Source organism: Cucumis sativus, chromosome 4 (assembly GCF_000004075.3).
Source record: "Cucumis sativus cultivar 9930 chromosome 4, Cucumber_9930_V3, whole genome shotgun sequence".
Classification (NCBI taxonomy): domain Eukaryota; kingdom Viridiplantae; phylum Streptophyta; class Magnoliopsida; order Cucurbitales; family Cucurbitaceae; genus Cucumis; species Cucumis sativus.
In genome coordinates this window covers 25,056,301-25,082,171 of record NC_026658.2, presented here as the reverse complement: position 1 = coordinate 25,082,171, position 25,871 = coordinate 25,056,301, and the positions used below count along the sequence as shown (strand labels likewise).

Below are 25,871 nucleotides of genomic sequence, written 5' to 3'. Positions count from 1 at the left end.
TATTATTATTTTCTTGATTTCAATATTCCACTTTTTCTTCCTAAATTATTATTCATGTTATTTCAAAATGCCTGAATCATAGTTCAAGTTAGTTAATACATTTTTATATCTCTAACTAGTTTAGAAAACAAGACTAGTCTTGATCGATCATGAGGTGGGCAAAGTAAGTTATTGGAAGCTGTAAAATTACGACCCAGATGGATGGAGATGTAAGTTTGTTGAAAGCTAAAGCGTTATTGCAAGACTTATGTGTGTGATTGAGCGAGAATTCTCAACGAAAAGTTGGATGTTTTATTTGACTAAGATTGTAATATTTTAGAGAATATATTCATTTTGTAAGAGATACATTATCGTGGATATAATAGTAAATTTTAATCATCTCGAGAGGTGTACAATTTTTCTTATTTTATTATAGTTTTGGTTTCTTTCCAGGAGTGTTCTCTAATCTAATCTAAATTCTCATGCTTGTTTTCGGAGTTTAAGAGAGGATCGTCGCGATGTTAAAAAAGTTTTAAAGCAACTAGCTATTCTTGAGCTGAAAGAAATTGTTTTTGTTAGCTTCATACACAAATTAAAGTTTAGCTTTTTATTGAAAATGGGATTTTAGTGTTTATTAATGAAGATTGTACTTTTAAAGAATTAATTAAATTGAAGATTATTTATTCCAAGAGTTACAAATGAATAAATTCCATCCCACTATATCTGACCTAATGTGGATGTTAGTGGAATTATTGTTCCCTGCCCATTGGAGTATGTGAAATGTTTATGAGCATTGAAGAGGAGAGACTTACAGTGTTAAGGGTAGACTCACAACCCTATCTCAACTCGTATATAAGTTATACGTATTGATTAGTATCAATAGGTTTCAATTTCCAATTTTTCGTCTAACTTGTTTCGAAAAAATTTATATAGTAGGTATTGTTAAAAGAAACAAATGAAAAAATGAAAAAAATTGCAAAAAACTAGTAAAAGTTGATCCTTTAAACTTACACGAGTATTAAACTTGACCCTCAATCTTAATCTTGCATAATTGAAACTTGTAAAACTGTTTTGAAAATTTCAATTTTAATACTTTAGCATAAATTTAAGACCACAGTTTATAAGCTTAAAAGTTGGAAGTGTAAGTACACGTAGATACTTATGTTTCTCTTGATTAGGCCCATTAGGCCCATTCATGACCCTGGCCCATATCTCAACGGGGACTAACTTTTATTTATATATATGTGTGTGTATGTGTGTATATATCTTAAATTAAAGTATGAAATTAGTTTAAAGTGGTAAAAGTATATCCTAGCTCACCTTGGAATCAATTTGTGTAAAATAATGTATAGTTCAGATTTTTCACTCCATTTGCATTAAAAAAAAAGTCCACTGAACATTTTATACAGATATTAAATTTAATATGAACTGATTATATTAATTATGAATATGTGTAGTAAGGAATATTACTATATATATATATCATATATATTTTTTTAAGAAAAGAATGATTAATCATTTTACTATTATTGACAAAAAAGAAAAAAACCATTTAATGATTTAATGAGTTTTCAAAGGATGATTTTAGGAATAGAGAGAGAAAGCACATTGGAATAATAGAAGCCGAAATTGATGTGATAAATAATAATAACAACGTGTGCTTTGATTTTCGAAAATCAATATGATATTTCAATTATTATTATTCTTACATTATATGAAAACACTATTCTTACTTAGTTTTATATATAAAAAAGAAAATTTTATCTCATAAATATTTACATATTCTTAATTATCGCGTAAAAGTGTATATGTTATTACTATCATTTCCTTTTAACGCTTCTTCTCTTCCCACGTACACATTCTCTCAGTGTTTCTTCTTCTCCAACACGATGAATCTGCACGAAAGTCAAGTGAAGGGAGAGAGAGATATAGAGAGCGAGACTGTGATTATTTTCTACTTGTTTTTGTACATTTTGATAAGTTCACTCAAATTTAACGTCAGCAAATGGTCATTTGACATTTTCACATTCCTTTCTAGTGACTTGATCATAGGAACTCTAAAGTTAAATGTACTTACCTTGGATCGATTCTATGTTGGGTGAGGACAAATCATGCTGAAAGGACTCGTGTTAATTTGTGAGGAGAACTTCCACTCTAATAAGTCTTTAAGAATAGTAAGATGAATGATGCTGCTAGTTCGCAGAGGATGCAGGAAGATATTGGAGATCCGAATTCCAAATCCTGAGGTATGGAGCGTTACACATCCACATCTAGAAACTCAAATAAATACTAACTATCATACGACATGTCAGTCATGTTCGGAGCGGTTTTCAAATACTTCAAGTTTAATATATAAAATAAATGTTTTATACGATATGTTTTAATTTAGAATAACTTTGATTTTAATAATTTTAAAAATATTCATATTAAACATATACATCTTATAATACTCAAACACAAAACATTATATCATTGCTATATTTGTAATTGAATTTTATTGTTACGTCTGATTGTTACATCAAAAAATGAAAATTAGATTCTTTTTCTAATCTCTCTTTCAAGGGGAAGGGAATAAAATGATCCAACCATAAACCATATTGTATTAGTCTTTTCGAATAATTTTCGACACAACTACCTATCATAAACACAAACAAAAGGGTGGTTCAAAATGTGTCCAAAGAAAACATAGAAATTAAAAGAGAGAAAGTTAAAAAGGTAGACACCAAGGCTAAGATTGTCAAGTAGTATAATTCCAAATAAAATCCAAGTTGCTACACAAAATCCAACCTTCATTCTTTCTATGTATACACAAAATAATATTATATATACAACCATGTATATATCTATACATATTTTGTTGTCTTTTGATCCCTTCTTTTTCATGACAACCATTAATTCTATATATATATATATTAATTTCCTCTTTAATTATCATATATGTGATTCTTATTTCCCCCCATACGTAGCATTCTTCTCCTTCATATAAATTCATTTTCCATCCATTCTTATATACTTAATTAACCTCAATTCTAATTCTACGTATTGCTAAAATATGAGTGCTTTTTTTACCAAATAGCCTAATTAGTATACATGAACTAGCAAAGAGTGATAATTAATGTCGAGAAAGAAAAAAGATGGAAGCTTAAAATAGTATCTTAGGATCGTCAAAAAAGGGCATGTGCCAAATCGATGAGTTGAATGATTATCTTGATTTAGTTTCGAAGCTCTATTTGAATAAACAATATAATATATAGGTCATCATTGTAGTTTTGGGAGAAAATTAAACGAGTTCTTTGTCCACTTATAAACTTTTAATTTGTTACATTTTTTTAAACATGAGATTCATCGTTAAACCATGAAAATATAATATATAGTAAAAATATAAGATTAGATTCTCTCTAACATAAACTTTTAAACTTCTTATTATGAAATCTCGATTTTTCGTTTTTTTATACCTAATATTGTTTGCCTAGGGCTTCTCATTATGTAATCTCGATTTTTCATTCTTTTATACCTAGTATTTGTTTGGCTAGAGTTAATAAGCTTTAAAATCTCTATAGATGATAATTTAAAATTTTCTATCTCAAGACTAATTGACAACGAAAAGCTAGCCTATTTATATATATTATTAAGATCACAACTGCGAGATTCCTTGACTTTTTTTAACCTCAACCGTGTTAAATGGCGGCAACCTTATTAAACACATTTAGCGTAGAAATCTTCTCAATACCAAATAAATTTACTGTTATGGTAAGATAAATGTCAAATTCTTTTTTTTTTGTATGAATTTTGACATCAACCATAGATATATATGTCATTATTTTCCTCTTTTTCCCCTTGTTGTGCACATTCCAATGTATTTAAACATTTGTATATATTTACATAAGAAGTAGGGTTCTACAAATACACCAATATATCTCTGATAAAGTAATCATTACATTGCTTTTGCCCAACTCCTCTCATGTGATCACCTCATAAGAGCCAGCTTGGTTCGACGTTGCCTTTTCTAAACAAAAACATTTTGTTCTTTTCTAGTGATTTCTTTTCTTTATGAGTAAAAATAGTGATATTTATATATATATATATAAAGAGAAAACCCTAATCTCTGAGAAAGGAGGGGATGTTTTTGTTGGCTGTGTTTTTTGTGGGGACAAAGATGAAAAAAGAAAAGAGAAGATGTCAGCACTCTGTCCATTGCGTTGTCGTAGCTAAATTTATTGTCTTTTGGCCACAATTAAGAGCTAGGGCTAAGGCTAAGATGATGCATGCATTCCCATATCTATCCACACACCATAGTTTTTATTTCCCCCCTTGTAGAGTATTCACCCAATCTCATACCTTTTAAAGATTTTTCATGCCTCTGATCTAATCATATTTTTCATAAGTGTCAATTAAATAATTCTTCAATCCAAAATTTCCACATACTTGATTGGATTAGATACAAAAGTGCTAATGGTTTGTGTAAACATCCTAAATTTAAATCTAAGACAGAGACCTAACATTCAAACTATAATAATATGGATTTCATTTCATGAAAGGTATGATTAATAAAATCTTTAAAAAATTGAAAGTCGGCTAATCTAAGATAGATATCAAGGAAGTGTATAGTTTAACTTTAGCGGTCCTCAAGTTAATCAAGCAAGCTTAGCTTAGAGTAATAGTATATTTGAAGATTTTTCACTATGACAAATTAAATCATGTTGAAGTGATCCATATGTGTTGGTTTGTAGAGACAATTTTTACTTTTAAAACAAGTATAAATCGTAGGGGAATGCATGAAAAATACCAAAGTGTTTGTCATTTGCCAAATCCGAATTTTGAATTCTAATCCAAATTCTAGGCATGAAAGAAACACGGTTGATCACGTATATATCTAATGTCATTTATATATATATATATATTCATATAGTTTATACATGTAGTTGTTGTGTCTTTACTATTGTGAACTTGAAAATGATTAACCTCAGAAGCGATTTGGTAGGAGTTAAAGGAAATTGTTTGAAATGGGATATCATGAAATAATATATATATATATGTATATCTAAGCAGAGATGTGTATACATATTAGGTTTATAAGATGGAGGGAGATAGAGATAGAGAGTGAAGATGATGATTGTGTGCAGTGCAGATAGAGTTGTGGAATAGCATATTTGGGGGTCGAATTGTAGTATTCCATAATACCTTTTAGGTTGTCCTTTCATGGGGGAAACCCCTTTAAACCAAACCTTACTCACGTGAAGCACTTCTCTCACCAACTCTACTTTTCCTCCTTCTTTTTTTTTTATTTCTAAAATATCTATTTAATTATACCGCCATATATTCAACCAATAATAATAACCCTAATGCATATTAGTATAAATATGTGAATCATTTCCTAAAAAAAAAACGTGATAGAGAATATAAATTGATATACTTAGAGAGAGATTTTCAGCCTTCATTCCAATGATAATAGTTGGTATTTTCTTAGGCTATTATATTTTACTAGCTATTATCGTTGATTAGTAACTATAGTAAGCAACTTAACTTGTCTTTTAAATTTGAATGATATTTCAACTTCGTAATTTAGGAGTGTGAATATATATTTTTTCATTGGTCTTTAAGAAAAATACTTGTATATATTTGTATCTCGCATGATTGTATAATCGTAATTTATTATATGTAACAAATTCTTTTAGTGTTTCTTAACTTGATTCTTTTTCGTATAACAGTAGAGTGTGGTGCAAAAAGATGGACAAAACGGACGTATGTGAAACTATTTTTATTTTAAATTGAAAATTTGTCTTCCTTTTATAGAGTCTCTCCCCCATCAAGCCCTTTTGTTTCGTTTCATTACCCTATCACCAAGTGCCCACTTTTCTGGACACAAATAATCAAACTCCATTGCTCTCTTTTCTAGATCTCTCTTTCTTCTTCCCATGAATAACCCTCTCTGTCCATCATCATCTTCCTTTGTGGAGAAACAAAAACAAGAAGAACAAGAAGATCCCAACCTTAAACTCTATATTTTCTCTTCTTCTTCTTCTTCATCTAATTCATCCTCACAACTTGCTTTTTCCAATTGCTTTAGTACTAATCCTCCCACTACTACTGCTCAACATCATCATCATCATCAAACAGTAAATCTTCATCTTCACCATCATCTTCTTCAACAATCTCACCACCAACTTCTTCTTCATCATCACCAGGCAATTATTACTTCCCACAAACTTAATTCCCTCTCTTGATCAAAATATTTGATTTCTTTTTTGTTAAATTCCCACAAACCATTATAAATTCAGCACTTATAAGTCAAATTTTACTGTGTTCTAATACCCATATTCAGGAATTACTCTTATATTTATTATATGCTTATTCTTTATTTAATTTATAATATAGTTATTCATGGGGTTTTGATTGCTTTGATATATGCTGATATGTGTGTTTTTTTTTTGTGTGTATATAAATAGGATGAAAAATTCATTGGTGGATCAAGAGAAGAAGAGAGTAAAGTGATCTTATCATCATCTAGCATGAAGGAGGGGTGTGAAAGATCAAGATTATTAGAGAAACAAGTAGAGGAGGAGGATGATAATGATCACCATCAAATTATGATGAAGAAACAAGATGATCATAATGGATCAACAAAATATTGGATGTCTTCAAAGATGAGATTGATGCAAAAGATGATGATAAACACAAACCATAATTATAAGAAAGTTATGATCAATGGTACTGATCATGGTGGTGCAAATAATTCAGATCATCATCAAAAAGCTACAAGAAATTACAACAGTATAAACAATGAAGGAAACGGTGGAAAATGGGAAGCGATGACGGGCAAATCATCATCATCATCAATCTCTTGTAATTCTTCAAATATTGGATCAGTACAAAACAATGGTGTTAGGGTTTGCAGTGATTGTAACACTACAACCACTCCTCTTTGGCGCAGTGGTCCTCAAGGCCCTAAGGTCATACCCCTCTTCTCTCTGACAAATTTAATTACTTTATGTTTTTGCCTTGCATGTACATACTGATCTACAACAAGTTGACCCATTTCTTTGTTTTTTTTACCATAATCCAGAATTTTCCTTCCAAAGGTCTCAGTCCTCGCAGTGAAAACACTTTAGGTGGTGAATATTTAAAATAATAATGGTAGAATATATGGTAAAATTTATTGCCTTTTCTATATTCATATACAATCATAAGTTACTCATTTGAAGTACTTATGCTTTATGTGGTGGTAGGTTTTGATTTTCATTCTTATAATTAGCTAGGTTGTTTAATGTGTTTCTTGTAAAAGTCGATTTCTTTTAATAACATAGGTTCTCAACAACCCTTCTCAAGATTGTTTCTTCAGACTAAATATAACATGAGATTTCTATTTTAAATCTCATTTATGTTAAAGAGGTTTCAAAATGGAACAGATGTTTGCTCTTCTCTTCATATATTTCTGTAATGACATGAGATATATTATTGTTTACTTTGAATTTTATAATCTTTTAAGGGATAGCCTTTCTTTGTTTTGAGGTGATTATGTGATTGTAGTTTTGGTTTCTTTTGGGTGCAGTCACTATGTAATGCTTGTGGGATTCGGCAAAGGAAAGCAAGGCGAGCGATGGCGGATTTAGCTGCAAACAGCGGTGGGGGGTTGGTGGCTGAAACGACCGAGGCAGCAGCGACGTCGGGGAAGAAAGAGAAGCACAAGGAGAAGAAATCGAGGTTGAGCTGCGAAGGAGATAACAATGGTGGGAATAATAACGTTGGTGATCAAGTGAAGATCAACGACAAGTACTGCAATAATAATAATAATACTGATGATCATATATCAAATAACAATAATTTAAAGTCTAAAAGTGAAATAGGGATGATGAATAACGAGGTCTCATTTGCTAGTACTCATAATTTCACATTACGTTTGAGCAAAACTACTTCTACTACTACTGCAGGTAGCGGCCCTTCGGCTTTTGGGAAAGTGTTTCCAAGAGATGAGGAAGAAGCTGCCATTCTTCTGATGGAGCTTTCTTGTGGCCTTCTTCACACTTGTTGAGACACTTTTTTTTTGTTTGCTTGAGAAATAAAATTCAATGATTGAATCTTTAATTGCGAAAATATGCAATTTCGTCAATGTTTAAAGTACTCATGCTCAAATTTACATGAACGTTTCTAACTTTTGATTATTTGTTTCATGATAGTAGGTTATGTTATTAAATTAAAGACCGTAGCAACTTCTAATCATTTTTTTTTTCAATTTTGTAAGCACACGTTTTTTAAAATATATTTCACATTGTTTTTCTAAAACAAATAATTATGGAATTACATTAGAAGAATGAAAAGAATCAAAACTAAGCAATGATGGTAAGAAGAAAAGACATAGGCTAGTACAATTCAATTAGAGAATACAACTTTTATAGATTTGAATCGATTGAAAAGAGAGACCAGTTTACACAAGTTTCATCTTAAAAGAATTTTTTTCACGACTAATTCTTTTATATTTACCCACATTATTTTAAAATATAGCAAAAATAAAAAAATTATATAAAGAATTTGAATGTTTATAAATAATAGATGGAATAAGAGTCAACCAAATGTTTATTGATGAGATATTTTAAAATAATTAAAAAAGAAAAAGTAAATGTGGATTTTATAATTTTTAATAAATTTATTAAATAGGTCAAATTTTACTTTTAAGAATTTATTTATTATGCATTTAGAAAAATAAAAATAGTATACTAAAAATGTAAACTGAAAATAATCGACCAATGGGCGGAGCCGGAGGCATTCAGTTGGTGAAAATCAACTGTTCAATGTAATGGTCGAATCTAGTAGGCATATGAGCTATGATTCGTCCTTCTCCTCACTTTTAGTCATTGCCTGCTTATAGTTCTTGAATCGGATTCAGTACCAAGCAGAGTCTACCGGCTTCTTTCGAGGCGCTTGTATCCTTTGCCTTTAAAAAATCTAACCAATGTTGATGCCTCCCGGCCGGTGAATGGGGGATGAAGAAGGCTGAAGTGCGGTGTATGAATGGCTATGGAGGTTTTTGCTTAATTCGTGGTGCGAATCTTACTTTCTTTAATGACGAAGTCAATTAAGGATAACCCATCGCGACTTCTTGTCGCTCTGAACAGCACCGATGGATTTCTAAGTTGTTTTGTGAATGCTGATTTTTCAGGGAGGCCTGCTCTGCGTCTGGCAGCGATAAAAGAAGGAGCAACACATTAGAAAGTATGAGTCTGTATCATCCTGTAAAATTATTGTATAATTAATGGAATGTAATTGGCCAGCCAACCCTTTTGACCATGTTTGAAGTTATTTTGTGATTCAATTTGCAAAACTTTGATTCAACCCCAGAAATGTAATCAACAAACTTGTTCTCTAGATTTATCGATTTTTTTTTTTTTTTTTGTATATGAAAGAACAGGCAAGTTTTATTCCTTGTTGAATTACAACTTTGACGAGAAGTTCTGAAGAATCTACTTTGTTTAACGCTTTCCCCTTGCTGATACGTCGATATTTCTTTTGAAGTTGATCAACTTCCTATTTGGTTCATTCAATTCTCTAAAAATAAGAGAAAGCTATACCGTTGAGTTCTCTTTTATGCTTGCGCTACCTCTACCCTTTCATTGGAAAATTCCTTCAATAAACGAAGAAATAGAGCAAATTTAGCGTTAAACTTCAGACGGATGATACTCTGCTGAAAGGGATTTAAACAGCGAAAAGCTCTAATTTCACTGAGTTAGATTTCTTATTACGAGACTACATAGTTCGTTTAATCCATTTCAGTACACTTGTATCTGTCATTTAGATGAAATAACTTGTTCGCATGTCATAGCCATTTGGAATACTGAAGTTTAGAGTTTTCTGTTATTTGTTTGCATTGACATTGACTTTTCATAGAAGGTCGCATTTGAACTGCTCAGCTGATGTTATAAAATTTTGCAGGCCAGACGGGACCATCACTACAATTTGTTGGACTATTTCCGCTCGTACTACTTTGTTTTAAATGAAATTCTCCTCATAATTCCTTTCAAATGGAATATCAATATGAAGAATAAAAGCAAGTCTTTATGTATTTTATACATCTTTGCCTCTGGTGGTACAAATTGCTATGCCATTAGATAGGCATCTGAATACTTGGATATCATACGAAGGTATTCGTCTTTATCTTATCCTGTTAGTGGATGATATTCTGCTGTTATACTGCCTATGGGTTGTTTTTCTGTCTCGCACATTCCTTTTAATTCATAATAGTTCCCACAGCTGCTTGGTACCATCTTCATATTTCCACAGGGTTTGTGATAATTTTGCTAACGTCTTAAACTGTAATAGATAATGTATAGATGGGATAGTCTGAGGTTCACTGAGGCATCAAATATTGTAATTCTTAATGCAAAGTACTAACAATATTTAGTGGGTCACAACTTTTATATTCTTAATAGTTTTTGCGATCTTCCTCCTGGTCCTTACTCTTGTTTCCTTCGTGTGACTTTTTAGGTCAGAGACATTACTTATATCAAACCGATCCCTTAAAGAGCTTTTCCTCTTATGGAGAGAAACGCGAATTTCAAACATGTCATTGTGGTGAGTCGATAACATCTACGGAACTTTCCTCTTCCCACATATTTTGAGCTCCTATACCCAGTGCTCTAATAGTTATAACCTTTTTTCTCCCTCACTTTGCTCAGTTTAAAAAAATCTCTTTCATGAAATCATTGAATGACATAACTTTCAAACTTCTGGCTCCTTAACCTTTTTCCGTTCCTCAATTTAAAAAGTCATACATGAAATGATTGGGTGACGTAAATTTCAACATTCTGGCTTCATAGCCTTTTTCCCTTTGCTTTAAACATCTTCCATGAAATGCTTGAACCATATAACTCTCAAAATTCTGGCTGAATGCTGTTTCATACCAAAATTTCAGCTTGAATAATTCTGTGGCGCCAAACATTTAATTGGACCACAGGTTTCTCGCACCAATTTATGTGTGGCCATTTCTAGGCACTCTTCTCATTGGGTGTCCATTGGAAAATGAAATTAAAGAGTCATCCATTGCAAGAGGAACAACTCTCCTTCTCTCTCCCCCTCTCCCTCACTGTTCAACTTGCTTTTATTGCTTATCATTTCAAGCAGATTCTACATCGTTGACTGTTTATTCGGACAGGTTCAGGTAAGCTCGTTTTGATACGAGAAGATATCAATTGCTCCAATTCAGAAAGGAGAAGTTGGCTGATCCACGTCTATATCCTGAAGGCTAAATAGCCATGGAGATGATTCTGATCTAATGGCTGTTTTTCATGCATGTTTGGTATTACATGATAGTAAATTTGACCCAATTGCAGGGTGCTTTGGAAGAAACCAAATCTTGGGGTGGCGAACATCAACAGCTTGTCCAACTTCGTGGCTATAAACTCCCAAGTTTTGGTTGGTTGCCTACTTGCTTTCCATGGCTTTTCTGTTAATATTTAATCTATTTGAATTAGAAACATGGGTTGTGTTCACATTCATACCTTTCGTTGAAATCTTATCTATGGTGGGCTTAATCAAACCACAACTCTTTCAAACATAATTCCAATATTATTAGTGTCATGTTAGCTTAAGACACATTATACACTACACGAAATCAGAATGGTTGGCTATGCTTAAATATTGAGATTTGGTTCACCTACTTTTACTGACAATTTAGCTTCATCTGCAATGATTTAAATCTCATCATATGTTCATGGATTTTCCAGGCCCAACATCAGCACACAGCTCACGATCCCTACCGTATACGACTCTCATAATTGTTCATGAGACTGATGTTTAACATCTTACTTGAATTCTCTTAATTATTGAGCATTAATTATTGTACTAATTAAGTCATACTTAGGAATGCACATGAATCTTTGTAATACCACATTAATTTGGAAATCATGTATTGTATATGTCTCTTACTATTCTTTGAATGGAAATTGCTTGTATTTGTTTTAGTAATATTTGTGGTAGTGGCAACTTCAACGTGGTAAGTTGTATAGTAACCACTCTCCTCTTATCCCAAGATATTTTGTCTCTCTAAATTTGTATTTTTGGCTTATACTCTAAACTTTGCAAACTAATTTTGTCCCTTCATTACCCATTTAATTAGATTACGAGTGCAGATATTGACTTCTTCTTTTAAATATTTAGGAAAAACATCTTTTTCGTCCCATTGGATTTAGTTTCAATGAAAGTTTTAAGTTTATTTCAATCTACTTCCAATTAATTAAAATTTACCATTTTTATTACTATTAAAATTTCACTTTATAATTATTAAAGGGACATTTTAAATTAAAATATTTATTGGTTATAAATTTCTTTGGATTATACTATTGATAGATTTTGTTAATCAATGTATCAATATTTATTATTGTTAAAATTTTAAATTTGGCTATGTGTTATAAAGATTTTGTCAAATTTGCTAATTTTGACAATTGCTTGTTATTAAACCACTAATTTATTTAAAAGTTTAAACTTACGGTTGAAAACAAATTTAATCATATATTATTAATAAAAATTACTTTAATTGCACTAACTTCAACCCTTCCAGTACTAAAACCCAGCATGTATAAAAGTTAAATAGATAAATCTTTCATATCTATATGCTAAATTGTTACGAGAATCAATATGGAGTGATACGTTTTTATGATCTAAATCGAAACCAATCTTAAAACAAAAATGTAAAATCAAATATAATAAATTTTATATTTTAGTAATATTGTTAATAACTCGTCAAGTTTCTATATTTTTAAAATTTTGCTCATTAAATATTTTCAGTTCATGATACATCTTTTTTGTTTATTGTAAATATGGTAAATATGAGGAGTAATTAAAAATGTTAAACTGTTGTGAGGAGAGGATTGGGTTAAGGGTAAAGGAAAGTAATTTAAAGTTAGGGAAAGAATTGAAATGTGGTTATTAAATTTATATGGTCCGAGGTTTGGCAAAGTTGGAAAATGTATATGGACACGTAAGAAATGAGCTGGCAAATCCCTTGCAATGCCAGCTTCACCCTACTCTTTTTATTCTTCCAATTCCCTCCCACACAAACGTGGCTTCATCAGCCTCAAATTCTATCTAACAAAACTATTTTCTAATTTCATAAGTGCTTAACCACATTTTTCAAATAAATGTAAACAATAATTATAATAACAACATCTCATTTTGTGAATATAATATTCCTTAAGTCAAAATAGAGGCAAATTTTGAATTTCAAGTTAAAGGGAGGGTGGTGCTGGTGACTACTTTACAATTTTATTTAAAAGAAGGAAAAGAAAAGTGTGATTTTTTTCTTGATTTGGTACATTTCTATCTAGCAAACTTATGTATCAATTAAATCATATCATGTAACCTCAGATGATGATGATGATGATGATGTTTCTAACACTTGGATTCGCTTACTTTCTTAAGATTCCGAATTGAATAATAATAATAACTAATAAGAATTCCCCAAACTGACTGTTTCTTTTTTTCTTTTTTGTTTCTTTTCAATTCTCTACTTCTTTACATCGATGAATTCGAGTTATTTGTGTTGATCAGACGGTGGGGAGGAAGATTAACCGACAGATTTGGGGACCCAATTGATAAATTTCATGTGGGTACTCATAAAGGCGTGGACTTGGAGGGAGAAATGAAGGGTCAGGATGAAGAGAGGTAAATGGAAGAATGGTGTATGTGATTGCAGAGGATCGAGATGGCGTCATTGACTTGAGAAGAGAAGAGAAGAGAAAGAAAGGGCGTGGAAGGTGTAGGATTGTAATGGAGGGAATTGGTGAGGAGTTTTAAGTGTATTGAAGTGGGTGTTAGCTTGAAGAAGAAAGAAAAGGGTAGCCATGTTTATTCGAATCTGTGGTTTTTCAGAGTTAAAGATGAGCGTAGGTTTTTAGCGTAATAGAGATAGAAATAGAGGAAAATAGAAGGAAAAAGAGGGGAAAAAAAAGGCGTTTTTGTGAACCTTGTGTATGAAGAGACCAGTGAGATAGAGAGAGAAAGAGAGAGCGAGAGAGAGAGAGAGAGAGCGAGAGATTGATAGATAGATAGAGAAGGAGTTTTGTGTGTTGTGGCTTGATGATCGATGTCGAAAATGAAACATCTTCTTCGAAAGCTTCACATCGGTGGAGGACTTAACGAGCATCAGCGATTGAGCGATGCTCGACCTGTAACACGACCAAGTTCGAGCCCCAGTCCAGGCCCAAGCCCCAATAGTAATCCATCGGGTTCGTCGTCATCTGGGTCTTCTTCGTCTTTGTCTATGGCGTCTTCTACTACAATGGGGAGATTGGAAGCTGTTGAATCAGTCGTTGATCCGGCGGCTTCTGGGGATGTGGGCGGTGGGTGCGTGGATTTCAATGCCTTGGAAGAGGAGTTTCAGGTGCAATTGGCTATGGCGATTAGTGCTTCCGATCCTGATTCTAGACAAGATACTGAATCAGCTCAGATCGATGCTGCCAAGCGGATGAGTCTTGGCTGTTCGCCTTCAGTCTCCGGCAGTAAAGCCCTCGCTGAATTCCTCTCGCTTCAGTATTGGGTATTTTTCCATTTAACTTGCCTTCGAGCTTTTTGAATGAATTTGGGCAGTTTTTTGTTCCCATTATTCATCTTCTAGGTTTTGATTGATTGTTCAATACTGCGAATTGCAATTTCGATTATGTTTCAATTACTATGCATCATTCGATTCTGGGGATTTTTTGTTCTCCCTTCTTGGCAATGAAGTTTTGAACAATTGCCATTAGATTAGCGATGTTTCATTTTCAGTTTTCATAAACTTTGAATATTAGGTTATGCGTTTGATAGACGAGTAGGGGAATTACTATCTTCTATCTTCTATCTTAGGTACTCTCCATTGCTTGAGTTGTTTTGCGGTCATGTGATCAATTACTGCATTGTTGTTGTGAGTTCTGTTCTGATCTTTATTTCAATTTTTGGGTGATTGGTGGAAACTTACTCTTTCCGAAGTATAGTTAATGGAGCATAGTTATCAGTTGGAGAATCATCGCATTCCATTTTAGGATGTAGATGCAAAACTTCCTCCCCTTTTTGCAACTCTCAGTCCATTGGATTGCTACTGGATTGGGGAATTATTGTTATGGGGCTTTTTCACTTTGATTTATGATTTTCAGAGTGAGGTTGGGACCAAGTTTGTCAATTTTAGTGCAGTTTTTGTTTGAAATTTCCTTATTTTCATGACTTTACTTTCATTTTTTAGCACAACTTCTCCTTGTGGGTCTTTCAGTTATATAAGTTTTATTGTGGTTTTTGTTCCAGAGATAATGATTTTATGGTTGTTACCCCTTTTGCCATTAGGAAGTCGTTATTTTTTGGCTTGTGCCTGTCTTATCGCATGTCAAGTTTGTTACGGCCCAATACGTTTGGTTCTAAGATTGTTTGTCTGGTTTGATTGTTACTTGTGTTCTTTTCTATGTGGAGTCAAAACTGCCAATTACTTGTTTTTATGCAGAATATTCAGAATCAATAGAAGTTTTTCCTTTATTTTCATCACTTAGTATACACATACACCTGACACTCTCCTCAGGCAAGTGCATATATCTTGCAAAATTGCTGAGTGCAGTGTTAGTTTGCTAATTTAAATGATCCTGTGTTCAATGATGTACCCTTCAGTTCTTTTTTTTGGTTTAGGTCCTTGGAAACCGTGCCTTGTCTTGTTATCCGAATCAACGATCAACCTATAATTTTTACTTGAAATGATACTATTGAGTATTAAGGCTTTCTTCTGAAGTTGTTTTGCCTGGAATATTTTGTAATATATCTTGACTGCTAGAAATTGAAGGAAATGGGATTATCCTTCAAATTACATCCTTCAAATATTATTATATAAGTATTAGTTACTAACTTCTTTAATGCGCACAAATCTATATTTCCGTGTTATCATTTTGTGAACATATTGGTAAGTGCAGTTTGTTATCGATTATTTTTCATGGCAGCAGCAATTGCATGACTATTTTATTTACCAATGCAGAGCTATAATGTTGTAAATTATGACGAGAAAGTGATGGATGGATTTTATGACTTATATGGCATTACTGCAAGTTCTAGCACCCGTGGAAAGATGCCACTGTTAGTTGATCTTAAAGAAATATGTGTGACGAGTGATATTGATTATGAGGTGATTTTGGTAAACCGCTTGCTTGATCCTGAGCTTCAACAGCTGGAGAGACAAGCATATAACATATTCATGGAATGCAGAGTTTCTGAATATGGCTTCATTTTAAGTGGCCTGGTTCAAAAAATTGCTGATATGGTTGTTGCTAGAATGGGTGGCCCTGTTGGTGATGCTGAAGAAATGTTGAGAAGGTGGACACGCAGGAGTTATGAGATGCGTAGTTCTCTGAACACTATTATTCTACCACTTGGTCGTCTTGATATTGGACTTGCACGTCATAGAGCCTTGCTTTTTAAGGTTGAAAACTCTTCATTTTATACCTTTCACCATTTATTTTCTTGAACCAACGTGTTGTGCTTTAATAATCTTGGCCATCCTGGTTTCTTAGGCTTTTCAAAATTTGGCCCTTTTTTGGAACAATTATCAGAAATGTTGTAGTTCTTGCTGATATCATTTTCTTTCTTTCATATTTTTGGTTGAAGTTGCTTACTTCATAATTTTGGTATTAGGTGCTAGCTGATAGGATTAATCTTCCATGCATACTTGTCAAAGGAAGCTACTACACTGGTACTGATGACGGAGCTGTGAACATGATCAAAATTGATAATGGAAGGTAATCATTAATGGTTGAATCTCTTTTTAGTCTAGTATACAATATCTAAAGAAATATAGTGGGTTTCTCTATCTGGACCCTTCTTTCTTCCTCAATCTGCTGCTGTTCACATCTCGGTTCCATTTTATTGATTTAAGTTTATTCAGTTGTAATGATAACATTTCATTCAGTAGTAGAAAGGAAATACTCCCATGCGATTCTCGACGAATGCATATAGGATGGCTACACAACTCTGATGCATCTAACCAAAAACTAGCATCCATTGATTTTTTTTCCTTTTGACTTGGTTTAATTAATTTTTGCGCAATAGAAATACTGTAGTTTATGCTTGGAAAAGAAAAAGAAGATCATGCTGTAGATTACAACTAGGCATAGGACAGGGGATGGATTTGCAGAAAATTTTTCAACGTAGTTACTGAAATGCAGTCACTTTTTTTCTTCTTATATCTGCGTTTGGGCAGCTTACGTGCATCTTGACTAATCTCACGGGACAACTTGTCTGACCTAACAACATTAGGGTGTCAAGAAAACTTGTAGGAAATTAAGTCGTAGGTAAGGTGACCACTATGGAATGAACCCATGACGTCTTAGCTAGTTACTGAGACTATGTTTCCTTTTTTACCATTAGGAGTCAACCCATGATGGTTCATCAATTTAATACAAAAGTAAGGGTACCTTTGCCAATTGGAAAACATTATCTTACGTCTTTCCCCCAACTGTCCTAATCCTGTGCCTCATGCCCTCCCCACCCACACACAAAAAGCCTCTCCCTTCTGGTTCTAGGTTTTCTGGAAACTAATGTACTGTGCTCTCCATGTTCTGTATGTTTGTAAAAAAATGTTGAAGTGTTTGCCCGATCTTTTATGTTCATACTAATCTAGTCTAAGAATATCTTATAAAATTACTTGAAGCTCTAATATCTTTGTATGTTTTATTCTATGATGCAGTGAATATATTATTGATCTTATGGGTGCTCCGGGCACGTTAATTCCCTCAGAGGCGCCCAGCGGTCAATTTTCGAATTATGGATTTGATAGAAGGCCAGCAGATGTTATAGAAGTTCCCGAAGATACTCCAATATTACAAAATGAAGGAGCTGAAGCAGTGTCAATTTCATCTACTCAAGATGAAGTAGCAGATGTTTGCAACTTAATATCCAAAGAAGCTTCAGATTTAGATGCTCAATCAAAAGAAAACATTAGGAACTTTATTGAAGAAATTCAAAGTGGGAGTTCCGGTTATGATTTTGCAAAGCTTCTAGAATCAGAAAGCAGTGCCTGTGAAGGTTCATTGGGTGCATTTGCACAGTCCGCTTCTGCACAAAAGAAGAAAGTGAAAAAAGTGTCAAAGTATGTCATAAGTGCTGCAAAGAACCCAGAGTTTGCTCAGAAATTACATGCTGTCTTGTTAGAGAGTGGTGCGTCACCTCCTGCAGATTTGTTTTCAGATATAGAATCACAGGACAACGGTGAAAGCAAAGAAACTTTTCAAATGTATCCAATCAATGGGAAAGGGATAGATGTTGGGCTCCAGAGCCACTCCTATATTTTAGCAAGCCACGGACAGTCTTCTGCTACTTCTACTGAAGCGGAGTATTTGAACAACGTTGTCCATGAAAATAAACAGAAAGTGCCTTCTGGGGGATTGTCTGAAGAACAAATGGCCAATACAAATGCCAACAACCACAGCATTTTTTGGCCTCACAGTATGAAAAACGAGGGATTTGTGTTTGTTGATGTTAATGGTGAAGCAGGAAAATTGGTTGATGTTAATGGAACTTTTCATCGTGAACATATGGATGATGTTTTGTTGACATCTGATACTGACTCTCATAAGAAACTAGGAAGTGCCTTAGTGAGTGAAGAAAGAAGATTGTTGCAAGATAAGAGCGGTGGAACTCTTCAATGCTTTGATTTGTGTGAAAAGCCACTTGAAAATTTGTTACAAACTGATGATAGTAAACTGCATGCTAGTGATGAGCACAATGAGACAATTAACCCAATATTAGGTGAAGTTGCAGAATGGGAAATTCCTTGGGAGGATCTTCACATTGGTGAACGTATTGGTATTGGTAAGACACATGTCTAGTCTCAATGAGTTCAATTACAAATTTGAGCCTTATGGTTTGGAGAAATTTAGAACTTGAACTTTAGTTTAAAAACTATAATTTTGTCCCTATGGTCTGATAACCCTCGTAAAAATATTAGGAAATGAGACTCTCTAACTAAGAACTATTCATGAGTTTTTCTAAAGCCATAAAGATGAAATTCTAACTTTTAAAACCATATGGACTAAATTCTAACTTCTCTAAATCATAGGAATCTAATTCACATCGGTCGTGTGTTTATCTCTAGAACCCTTCCTTAAGCTATCAGTGGGTCCAATCAAATTTTAGGGGAATATGTACTGCAGGTTTAATAATGACTTTTAATGATTCATAGCTGAAAGGGTTTGTTTCGTAATCCACAATTAGTTTCTGTTAAACTAAAACTGTGGAGTCATCAAAGAAGAAAAGGATGCTGGTAAAATAACTGTTATCTAAATGTGTTTCGCTGATGTTTCAAAAAACAGAAAGCTATTCTGAAAACTGCTTTCAAAATAAGTTCTTGGTTTTCTTAATGTTATAAAAGGTGAACATCGTTGTTCAATCACCTTTGTGCTTTCAATCTATTCACAGTTTTGTCTTTCTTGATAAATTTTTTGGAATGAAAAATAATGGTTTTCTTCGTATCCCAGGCTCATATGGCGAGGTTTATCGAGCAGATTGGAATGGCACTGTAAGTTTCACTATATAGGCATATGCATTGTCATATCATATAGTTTTTCTTTCGTTTATTGCTTAAAAAACCTCCATGCATAAGAATATGCAATATTAGAATAAATCCTTAACGTGTTTCTTTGTTGGGAGGCTGAACACTAACTTTCTTATTGAGCATGTATTTTGAATATTTTTGTTCGAGTTGGAGTTAAATTTGGATATTTTAAATTACAGGAAGTTGCTGTGAAGAAGTTCTTGGATCAAGATTTTTCTGGTGCTGCTTTGGTTCAATTAAAATGTGAAGTAAGTTGCGGGGTCCAACCTTTAGGTTATTTATTTGGAAAATTTGCTGGATCTATCTATATTTTTCTTAAAGTACATGCAAATGCAGGCTTTTTTTCCAACCCAAGAAATGAACACTTCTAAGACTTGAATGCCCTGGTTTGGAATTGGAAAACATCAAATAGGGGAAATTTAGGAAAGCAGAATGGAACAAATAGATAACTTTAGCTAACAATTAAAATTAGTTACGAAAGCCTGAAGATGGGAAAAAAATTACTTCAGTGGCTTTAACATGGGATGAGGGAATTGAATGAAGATTTGTTGGGTGGGGGTTGTAGTATGTCATGCTTGATTAGGACTCGGTCTAAATAATTTGGTATTTTGAATTACAAAAAAGAACCTTGTGTTGATGGTCACAATCACAATCCATTAGGATGGGCTTTTATCAATGACTGGCTGGATCTGGTTACTTGATGAATTTTTGGATCTATCAGACATTAACATCATCTGAATCAAATAGTGTCGATTCAATCATTTATCAACATATATCTTAAGATGATTACTATCCAGACTTGTCCTCGTGTGTTCAACTGTTTTCTGCAGTTTGCTATATTTGCAGCTGGCCATAATTTGTGTTTGAGAAATGAGTTAATTGATAACAATCTCTTCAAGGGCTTTTTTTTACAGATGTTAAGCTTCTGCTTATTCATGCAGGTTGAAATCATGTTAAGGTTGAGGCACCCTAATGTTGTCCTTTTCATGGGAGCTGTGACTCGCCCTCCTCATTTCTCTATCCTTACAGAGTTTCTTCCCAGGTTGATTATTTTGCTTTTTCACCCCTTCTTCTTTAACATCATTTTAGCCTAAAGATTACCTGCCGTGTGTTCTAAAAGTTAAGCTGCAGTGTAATTTTATTGCTGCCATGAGTTTGTATCAAATTTACTTCTTTTACCGAGAAGCTGTGAGTCAATGTGGTATTATGCATATTATCAAATTACTTTCAGTTATCATCAAAACTACCGTTGAATTCAATCAAATTGTTATGTTAATACAAATATGAAGGGAATTTTTTGGGATGATACAACTTGTCGCCTTATATTAGATTGCACACATAAGGAAGCATAAACTTCTGAAAAACCTGCATAAGTATTCATATTCTTACTGTATTCTGTTCTATTAGCGAAGACTGAAAAGGTATCAAGAAAATTATTTCCAGCTTGGGTATTCTTTCACCTAACTATTTGTATTTGGCTAAGTGGCCAACACTTATGTTTGAAGAAGCACTTGGTTTTCTTTTATCCTCGGTAAGTGATTATAGTTACGCTTCAGCCAAAAATACTGCTTTTACAAGCTACCTCAAACACTCCTTTTAGCTATCTCTGTAACAAGTTATGTCATTGTCGAGAAGCCTCATGAGCATGAGTATGGTGCTGCATCTAAAGAAAGTCAAGCTATATCCATCCTGACCTAATCTTTTTCCTATGTACCAACAAACATTGCAGGGGAAGTTTGTATAGGTTACTGCATCGGCCCAACTCTCAGCTAGATGAAAGGAGACGATTGAAAATGGCTCTTGATGTGGTAAGGAGTTAGGAAAAAAATCCTCTCCCCACGAAACATGGTAATCTCCTTTTAATAAATCTTTCTTTTTCCAGGCCAAAGGAATGAACTACTTGCACACAAGTCATCCGACTATTGTTCATAGAGACCTAAAGTCCCCCAATCTCCTTGTTGACAAAAACTGGGTTGTCAAGGTATTTGAAACTATTTTATGGATACTATTTTTTGTATGTTCCAATTAAGGGGGATTGATCTTTTCTAGTATCTAACTTCCATTGATTCATAGGTTTGCGATTTTGGTTTGTCACGTGTGAAGCAGAATACATTTCTGTCTTCAAAATCAACTGCTGGAACGGTACTAACCTTGATAGTTGTGCACTGAAAGTGGATATACTACCTTACTATTTCATTCAAATTGCAAGCTTCATAATTTGCACATCTGGTTTTGCAATAGTAATCAATCATGCTAATTTTTTTCTGCTTAATTGTAGCCTGAATGGATGGCACCAGAAGTTCTAAGGAATGAACCAGCCAATGAAAAGTAAGTTTCGACAAGGCATCAAACTGGAGAAACATATATTTTGCTCAAATTTGACATGATATTGACATTGCCTTATATGTCATGCAGGTGTGATGTGTATAGTTTTGGTGTAATATTGTGGGAGTTGACGACATGCCGCATACCGTGGAAAGGTTTGAACCCAATGCAGGTCGTAGGAGCTGTTGGATTCCAGAATAGGCGCCTGGAAATCCCACAAGATGTTGATCCAGCAGTTGCACAGATCATTTGCGATTGTTGGCAAACGTAAGCTTAACATCCAATACTCGTGTTTTTCTTATTTTCATAGATGATCATCCCATCTGCTTTCATTTTTCCGTACTAGTACAATTTACACACTGGAGCATTTGAGACACTGAATTAGTTATTATAGTCAATAAGTTGTAATAGTTCGTGTTTAGTTTGGATAGAAAATAGTAAATACTAGTAAAGAAGAGATGATGGGTAGGAATTAGTAAACATCGTTGACAAGGAGAGATTTCAAATAATATTACTATTGTTAATTTTGAAAACACAGAAGGGAAAACACTAACACTGAGTGAGCTATATAATAGCCCACTGCACCTGTAGCTGGGGCCTAAGCAGTCTCAAGAGTATCATTTCACCCATATTTGCAGTTCGTTTCATTGTGTGATTATTTATCATTCACTGGGTCACTTCTCTATCTTGAAGTTTCACTCCTTTTTGCAGGGACTCACAATTGAGGCCGTCGTTTTCTCAGCTTATTACTCGATTGCGGCGCCTGCAACGGCTTGTTCAGAAAACAGACTCCGGGAATCAAATATCGGAGTGAACAGAAAAGATTTATCTGCATTTAAATTGAAGTTGTTTGATGGCTCGAAGAGCCAGAGCAGCCAATGTTGGTTTTTTTTCTTTCTTTTTTTTTTTTCAGTGAAGTTTGGAAAACACAACTAAATAGGGTTAGGTGCTAGTTCATTCAAAGTGGGGGCTGAGCACAAACCTATTTAGGAGTGAAAAATGGAAAAATCCTTCAAAACAACAGGTAGCTGCATAAGTTAAAAGTGCAGTGGAGGGATTTACCATTTTTTTATATATTGTAGTTCTTAATGTGTAGTAGGTTGTATTAAATTCACATGTAAGAAATTTCCCAAATGAAAGGGGAAAAAAAGAGAGAAAAAGAAAAGACAAGGAGAAAAAAGAAAGAAAAAGAAAAAAAAAATGAGAGAAAAAAAAAGGCAAAATAATAACTTCCAAGCTCAAGCTGTGTGTCTGCCTGTGGAGGCCTTTGGGGAATTGTAAACATTTGGTCTCTACAGATTACTGTGTAAAAGAAATTTAACCCCCCACCAGAACCCTTACAACAAAAAAAAAAAATGAAAAAGCAAAATTCATATCATTTTTTGTTGTTGTGCTCATTTATCTAGTTCTCTCCTATACTACTTACAATGGGCTATCAGATGCTGTTTATACAAAGAATATATTTAGATGTATGCTAAATTATAATTGTTATGTGAACAATTTTAGGAATTTAGATAATATCATTCAAACATGGAATCCAATGGCTGAGTTCTATTTAAATGGTTAACAAGATTTTGGTTTTATCAGGAAGAATTTGTAGTGCATGATTAGAAGATTTTTTCAATATTCTTGAAAAAATTGAGTCTACAAATATTTTAGTCTCAAACAATAAAAAGAAAAGGAAGAGAAGAAAAAACAAAACGAAAGAAATGACATTCAATGAAAATGAAAATCTTAATCGTTTTAGATAGGGAATTATTGGGCAACCAGAAACAGAGGAAAAAAACCGTTGGCCGGAGTCATGTACATACTCCCGGGAAGTGCATCGCCGCCGACTTTCCTTCTGTCCGTGCCGAACTCCAGGCCATTAATTTCGCCGTTCACAAACACTAGACTTCTCCACCTCAGAAATTCCGTTTCTAGAATGCCCCTCTCATTCTCTTTCCGAAAAGGAAGCAACGTGCCACCGGAAACCGGCTGCCCTGTTCCTCCGGAACAGCTGCCAATTAACGAATATCAGACTCTTTCCGCCTCTTTCCCCTTCTCATGGGCCGCTGGAGACATCGTTGAGTTCTGTTCTCGATTGGTCGCCACCGGCGCCTCCTTCGCTCTCTTCATAGGGCTTCCGGTTGCTTGGTTCGGCACCGTGGGAGTTGAATCGGATCCGTTGAAACTATCTCTTTGCGCTGTTTCGAGTGGGATTTTGTTCGTCACGATTGCTGTTCTTAGGATGTATCTCGGCTGGGCTTACGTCGGTAACCGTCTCCTCAGTGCGACTGTCGAATGTAAACCCTAACTTCTGTGTTCTTACCAACACTAAAATCGTAGTTCTTTGTTAAATAAAAAATTAAATCACCGTTCTGAAAATTTCCTTTATACAGACGAAGAGACCGGATGGTACGACGGGCAGGTACACTCAGACAGTTCTTCTTCCTCTTCTTCTTCTTCTCATAGGATCAAGGTTCCATTTCATCCCTGAAATTAAAAGGTTATGTTTGCAGATTTGGGTAAAAACCGCCCAAGTTTTAGCCCGCGATCGCCTCCTCGGTTCCTACACTGTAAGTAACCAATCCCGATTTCAATTTCCCGCTCCATAAATCCAAGTTTCAGTTGCGATTTAGAAACCTTATAGCGTTTAAAATAGGTGAAGCCAGTGCTGAATAGGCTGAAGTACACCCTGGTTAGCCTTGCAGCGTCTCTGTTTGTGTCCATTGTTGTGCTCATCAACATTGATGGAGGAGAATTACTAGGGCCTTTCTTCACCGGAAAATCTGCAGCGAATGACGGTGGCGGCAGAGTAATTCCCGGTGTTTATAGCGATGAATCCGCTAGATCTTTCGAGCCTGATGCATTCTGTGGACCTGGGGAACATGATCTTCTTCCGTGATCTTCATTCTAATGCCCCTATTGTTTGATTAATCTTTCCTTTCTTAATATATTTTTTAAACTATAGTTTTATACGCAATCACACATTGGTTTAACCCATTGTAAAGTTTATACTCTGCCTTTTCTTTTACATTATTTTAACATAGCTCAAGATTTTAGAAAACACCATAGTTTAAATGTCAAATAATATATATTTCTTAGTATATATGCAATGGTATGCTAATTATTAATAATGTTGTGTTACTATTCTTTATTGTCAAGCATATTACTAAGAAGTTAAGTTTAAGATTGGGTGTTTTGGCACTTCGTTAGAGATGATGGTGTCGTCCAAGTTGTATTTGCACTCGAAAATACGAGAAAAGGACACGCTTTAAGTGGAGCGTGACAAAAAGTATTTAGCTAGATACACACACATAAATTCTTCTTGTTTTATAATGTCAAACAATCTATAGCACTATCTAGGAGTGGTTGTGCTTTCATCACTTGGTGAGATGCTTTATTTGTTTTTTTTTTTTTTGTGTGTGTTATATAATAAGATATTTGGCGATGCCGTATTTCATTTAGATTTGCATATAGTTGATGAGTTTTCTTTGATAATTCTATTGGAATGAATAAGAAGTTGAATTGATTTTAAAATGTCATGTTTGAAAATCGTTTTATACATTTATCTCTTTCCACAACATCTTGTGGTTAGAAGTTTAAGTATAAATTACTTTACAAAACTAAATCAAGAAACTTGTAGGTCAATGAATAAGTTAAAATTGCTTTTTTTTTTTTGTTTCTTAATAGATATTAATATAGTACGATACTTTATTAATGATGGATGTCGATATAAACATCAATAAGTGTCATCTTTTAGTGTATAGCATTGACATGCTATGAAATTTTACTGTAATGAAGTGATTATGATTTTACTGATCTTTTTTACACCCTCTCCAAATTACTTTACTTTATCTTTTTTATATATTTTGATTGTGATACTTTGTGATTTTATGCTTCTAAGAGTCTTTTTTTTTTTTTTTTGTATTTGGTCAATGAGAAAATTAATTAGCATAAGAATTTGACAACCGAGATAAAAAAAATATTTTTCAAAAACTATTTTCGTTTAAACACTTTCTATAAAAACAACTTGAAATAA

The 25,871-nt window shown here is 33.7% G+C and overlaps 3 protein-coding genes and 1 long non-coding RNA gene across 7 annotated transcripts; all 4 read left to right on the top strand.

The window, feature by feature from the left end:
• Window positions 1–5,743: 5,743 nt before the first annotated feature.
• Window positions 5,744–8,115, top strand: LOC101214798 (GATA transcription factor 21). The gene is made up of 3 exons (XM_011655871.2): window positions 5,744–6,164; window positions 6,426–6,929; window positions 7,529–8,115. The coding sequence occupies exons 1-3, from the start codon at window positions 5,895–5,897 to the stop codon at window positions 8,006–8,008; spliced, it is 1,254 nt and encodes a 417-aa protein (XP_011654173.1). The 5' UTR covers window positions 5,744–5,894; the 3' UTR covers window positions 8,009–8,115.
• Window positions 8,116–8,678: 563 nt separating this feature from the next.
• LOC105435313 lies at window positions 8,679–11,998 on the top strand. 4 transcript variants are annotated; one of them, XR_969362.2, is made up of 5 exons: window positions 8,679–9,015; window positions 9,134–9,186; window positions 9,904–10,112; window positions 10,456–11,382; window positions 11,694–11,998. It is a non-coding gene; the product is annotated as an uncharacterized LOC105435313 (long non-coding RNA). The 4 variants fall into 4 exon arrangements; XR_004215843.1 differs by having other exon boundaries at window positions 8,680–9,186; window positions 10,456–10,542; window positions 10,883–11,382; XR_004215842.1 differs by having other exon boundaries at window positions 8,683–9,186; window positions 10,456–10,542; window positions 11,123–11,382.
• A 1,466-nt stretch (window positions 11,999–13,464) lies between these two features.
• On the top strand, window positions 13,465–23,225 carry LOC101214554 (serine/threonine-protein kinase EDR1). The gene is made up of 13 exons (XM_004141375.3): window positions 13,465–14,503; window positions 15,953–16,393; window positions 16,606–16,709; window positions 17,657–18,780; window positions 19,446–19,486; window positions 19,702–19,770; window positions 20,464–20,564; window positions 21,252–21,330; window positions 21,405–21,503; window positions 21,596–21,664; window positions 21,801–21,850; window positions 21,938–22,114; window positions 22,559–23,225. The coding sequence occupies exons 1-13, from the start codon at window positions 14,051–14,053 to the stop codon at window positions 22,659–22,661; spliced, it is 2,910 nt and encodes a 969-aa protein (XP_004141423.1). The 5' UTR covers window positions 13,465–14,050; the 3' UTR covers window positions 22,662–23,225.
• A 138-nt stretch (window positions 23,226–23,363) lies between these two features.
• Window positions 23,364–24,936, top strand: LOC101208148 (uncharacterized protein ycf36). Its single transcript, XM_004141267.3, has 4 exons — window positions 23,364–24,132; window positions 24,229–24,257; window positions 24,349–24,405; window positions 24,492–24,936. Exons 1-4 carry the CDS (start codon window positions 23,649–23,651, stop codon window positions 24,732–24,734), a joined length of 813 nt encoding a protein of 270 aa, XP_004141315.1. The 5' UTR covers window positions 23,364–23,648; the 3' UTR covers window positions 24,735–24,936.
• The last annotated feature ends 935 nt before the right edge of the window (window positions 24,937–25,871 follow it).

What these genes read in the sequence shown, in the direction of transcription:
- LOC101214554 (XM_004141375.3), top strand. Translation starts at nt 14,051, where the DNA reads ATGTCGAAAATGAAACATCTTCTTCGAAAGCTTCACATCGGTGGAGGA. An exon ending in TGGTGAACGTATTGGTATTG is followed by an intron (nt 18,781 to 19,445) that starts GTAAGACACATG and finishes TTCGTATCCCAG; the next exon opens with GCTCATATGGCGAGGTTTAT. An exon ending in ATTTGCGATTGTTGGCAAAC is followed by an intron (nt 22,115 to 22,558) that starts GTAAGCTTAACA and finishes TCCTTTTTGCAG; the next exon opens with GGACTCACAATTGAGGCCGT.
- LOC101208148 (XM_004141267.3), top strand. Translation starts at nt 23,649, where the DNA reads ATGTACATACTCCCGGGAAGTGCATCGCCGCCGACTTTCCTTCTGTCC. An exon ending in CCTCAGTGCGACTGTCGAAT is followed by an intron (nt 24,133 to 24,228) that starts GTAAACCCTAAC and finishes TCCTTTATACAG; the next exon opens with ACGAAGAGACCGGATGGTAC. An exon ending in GCCTCCTCGGTTCCTACACT is followed by an intron (nt 24,406 to 24,491) that starts GTAAGTAACCAA and finishes CGTTTAAAATAG; the next exon opens with GTGAAGCCAGTGCTGAATAG.
- LOC101214798 (XM_011655871.2), top strand. Translation starts at nt 5,895, where the DNA reads ATGAATAACCCTCTCTGTCCATCATCATCTTCCTTTGTGGAGAAACAA. An exon ending in TTCTTCTTCATCATCACCAG is followed by an intron (nt 6,165 to 6,425) that starts GCAATTATTACT and finishes GTATATAAATAG; the next exon opens with GATGAAAAATTCATTGGTGG. An exon ending in GTGGTCCTCAAGGCCCTAAG is followed by an intron (nt 6,930 to 7,528) that starts GTCATACCCCTC and finishes TTTTGGGTGCAG; the next exon opens with TCACTATGTAATGCTTGTGG.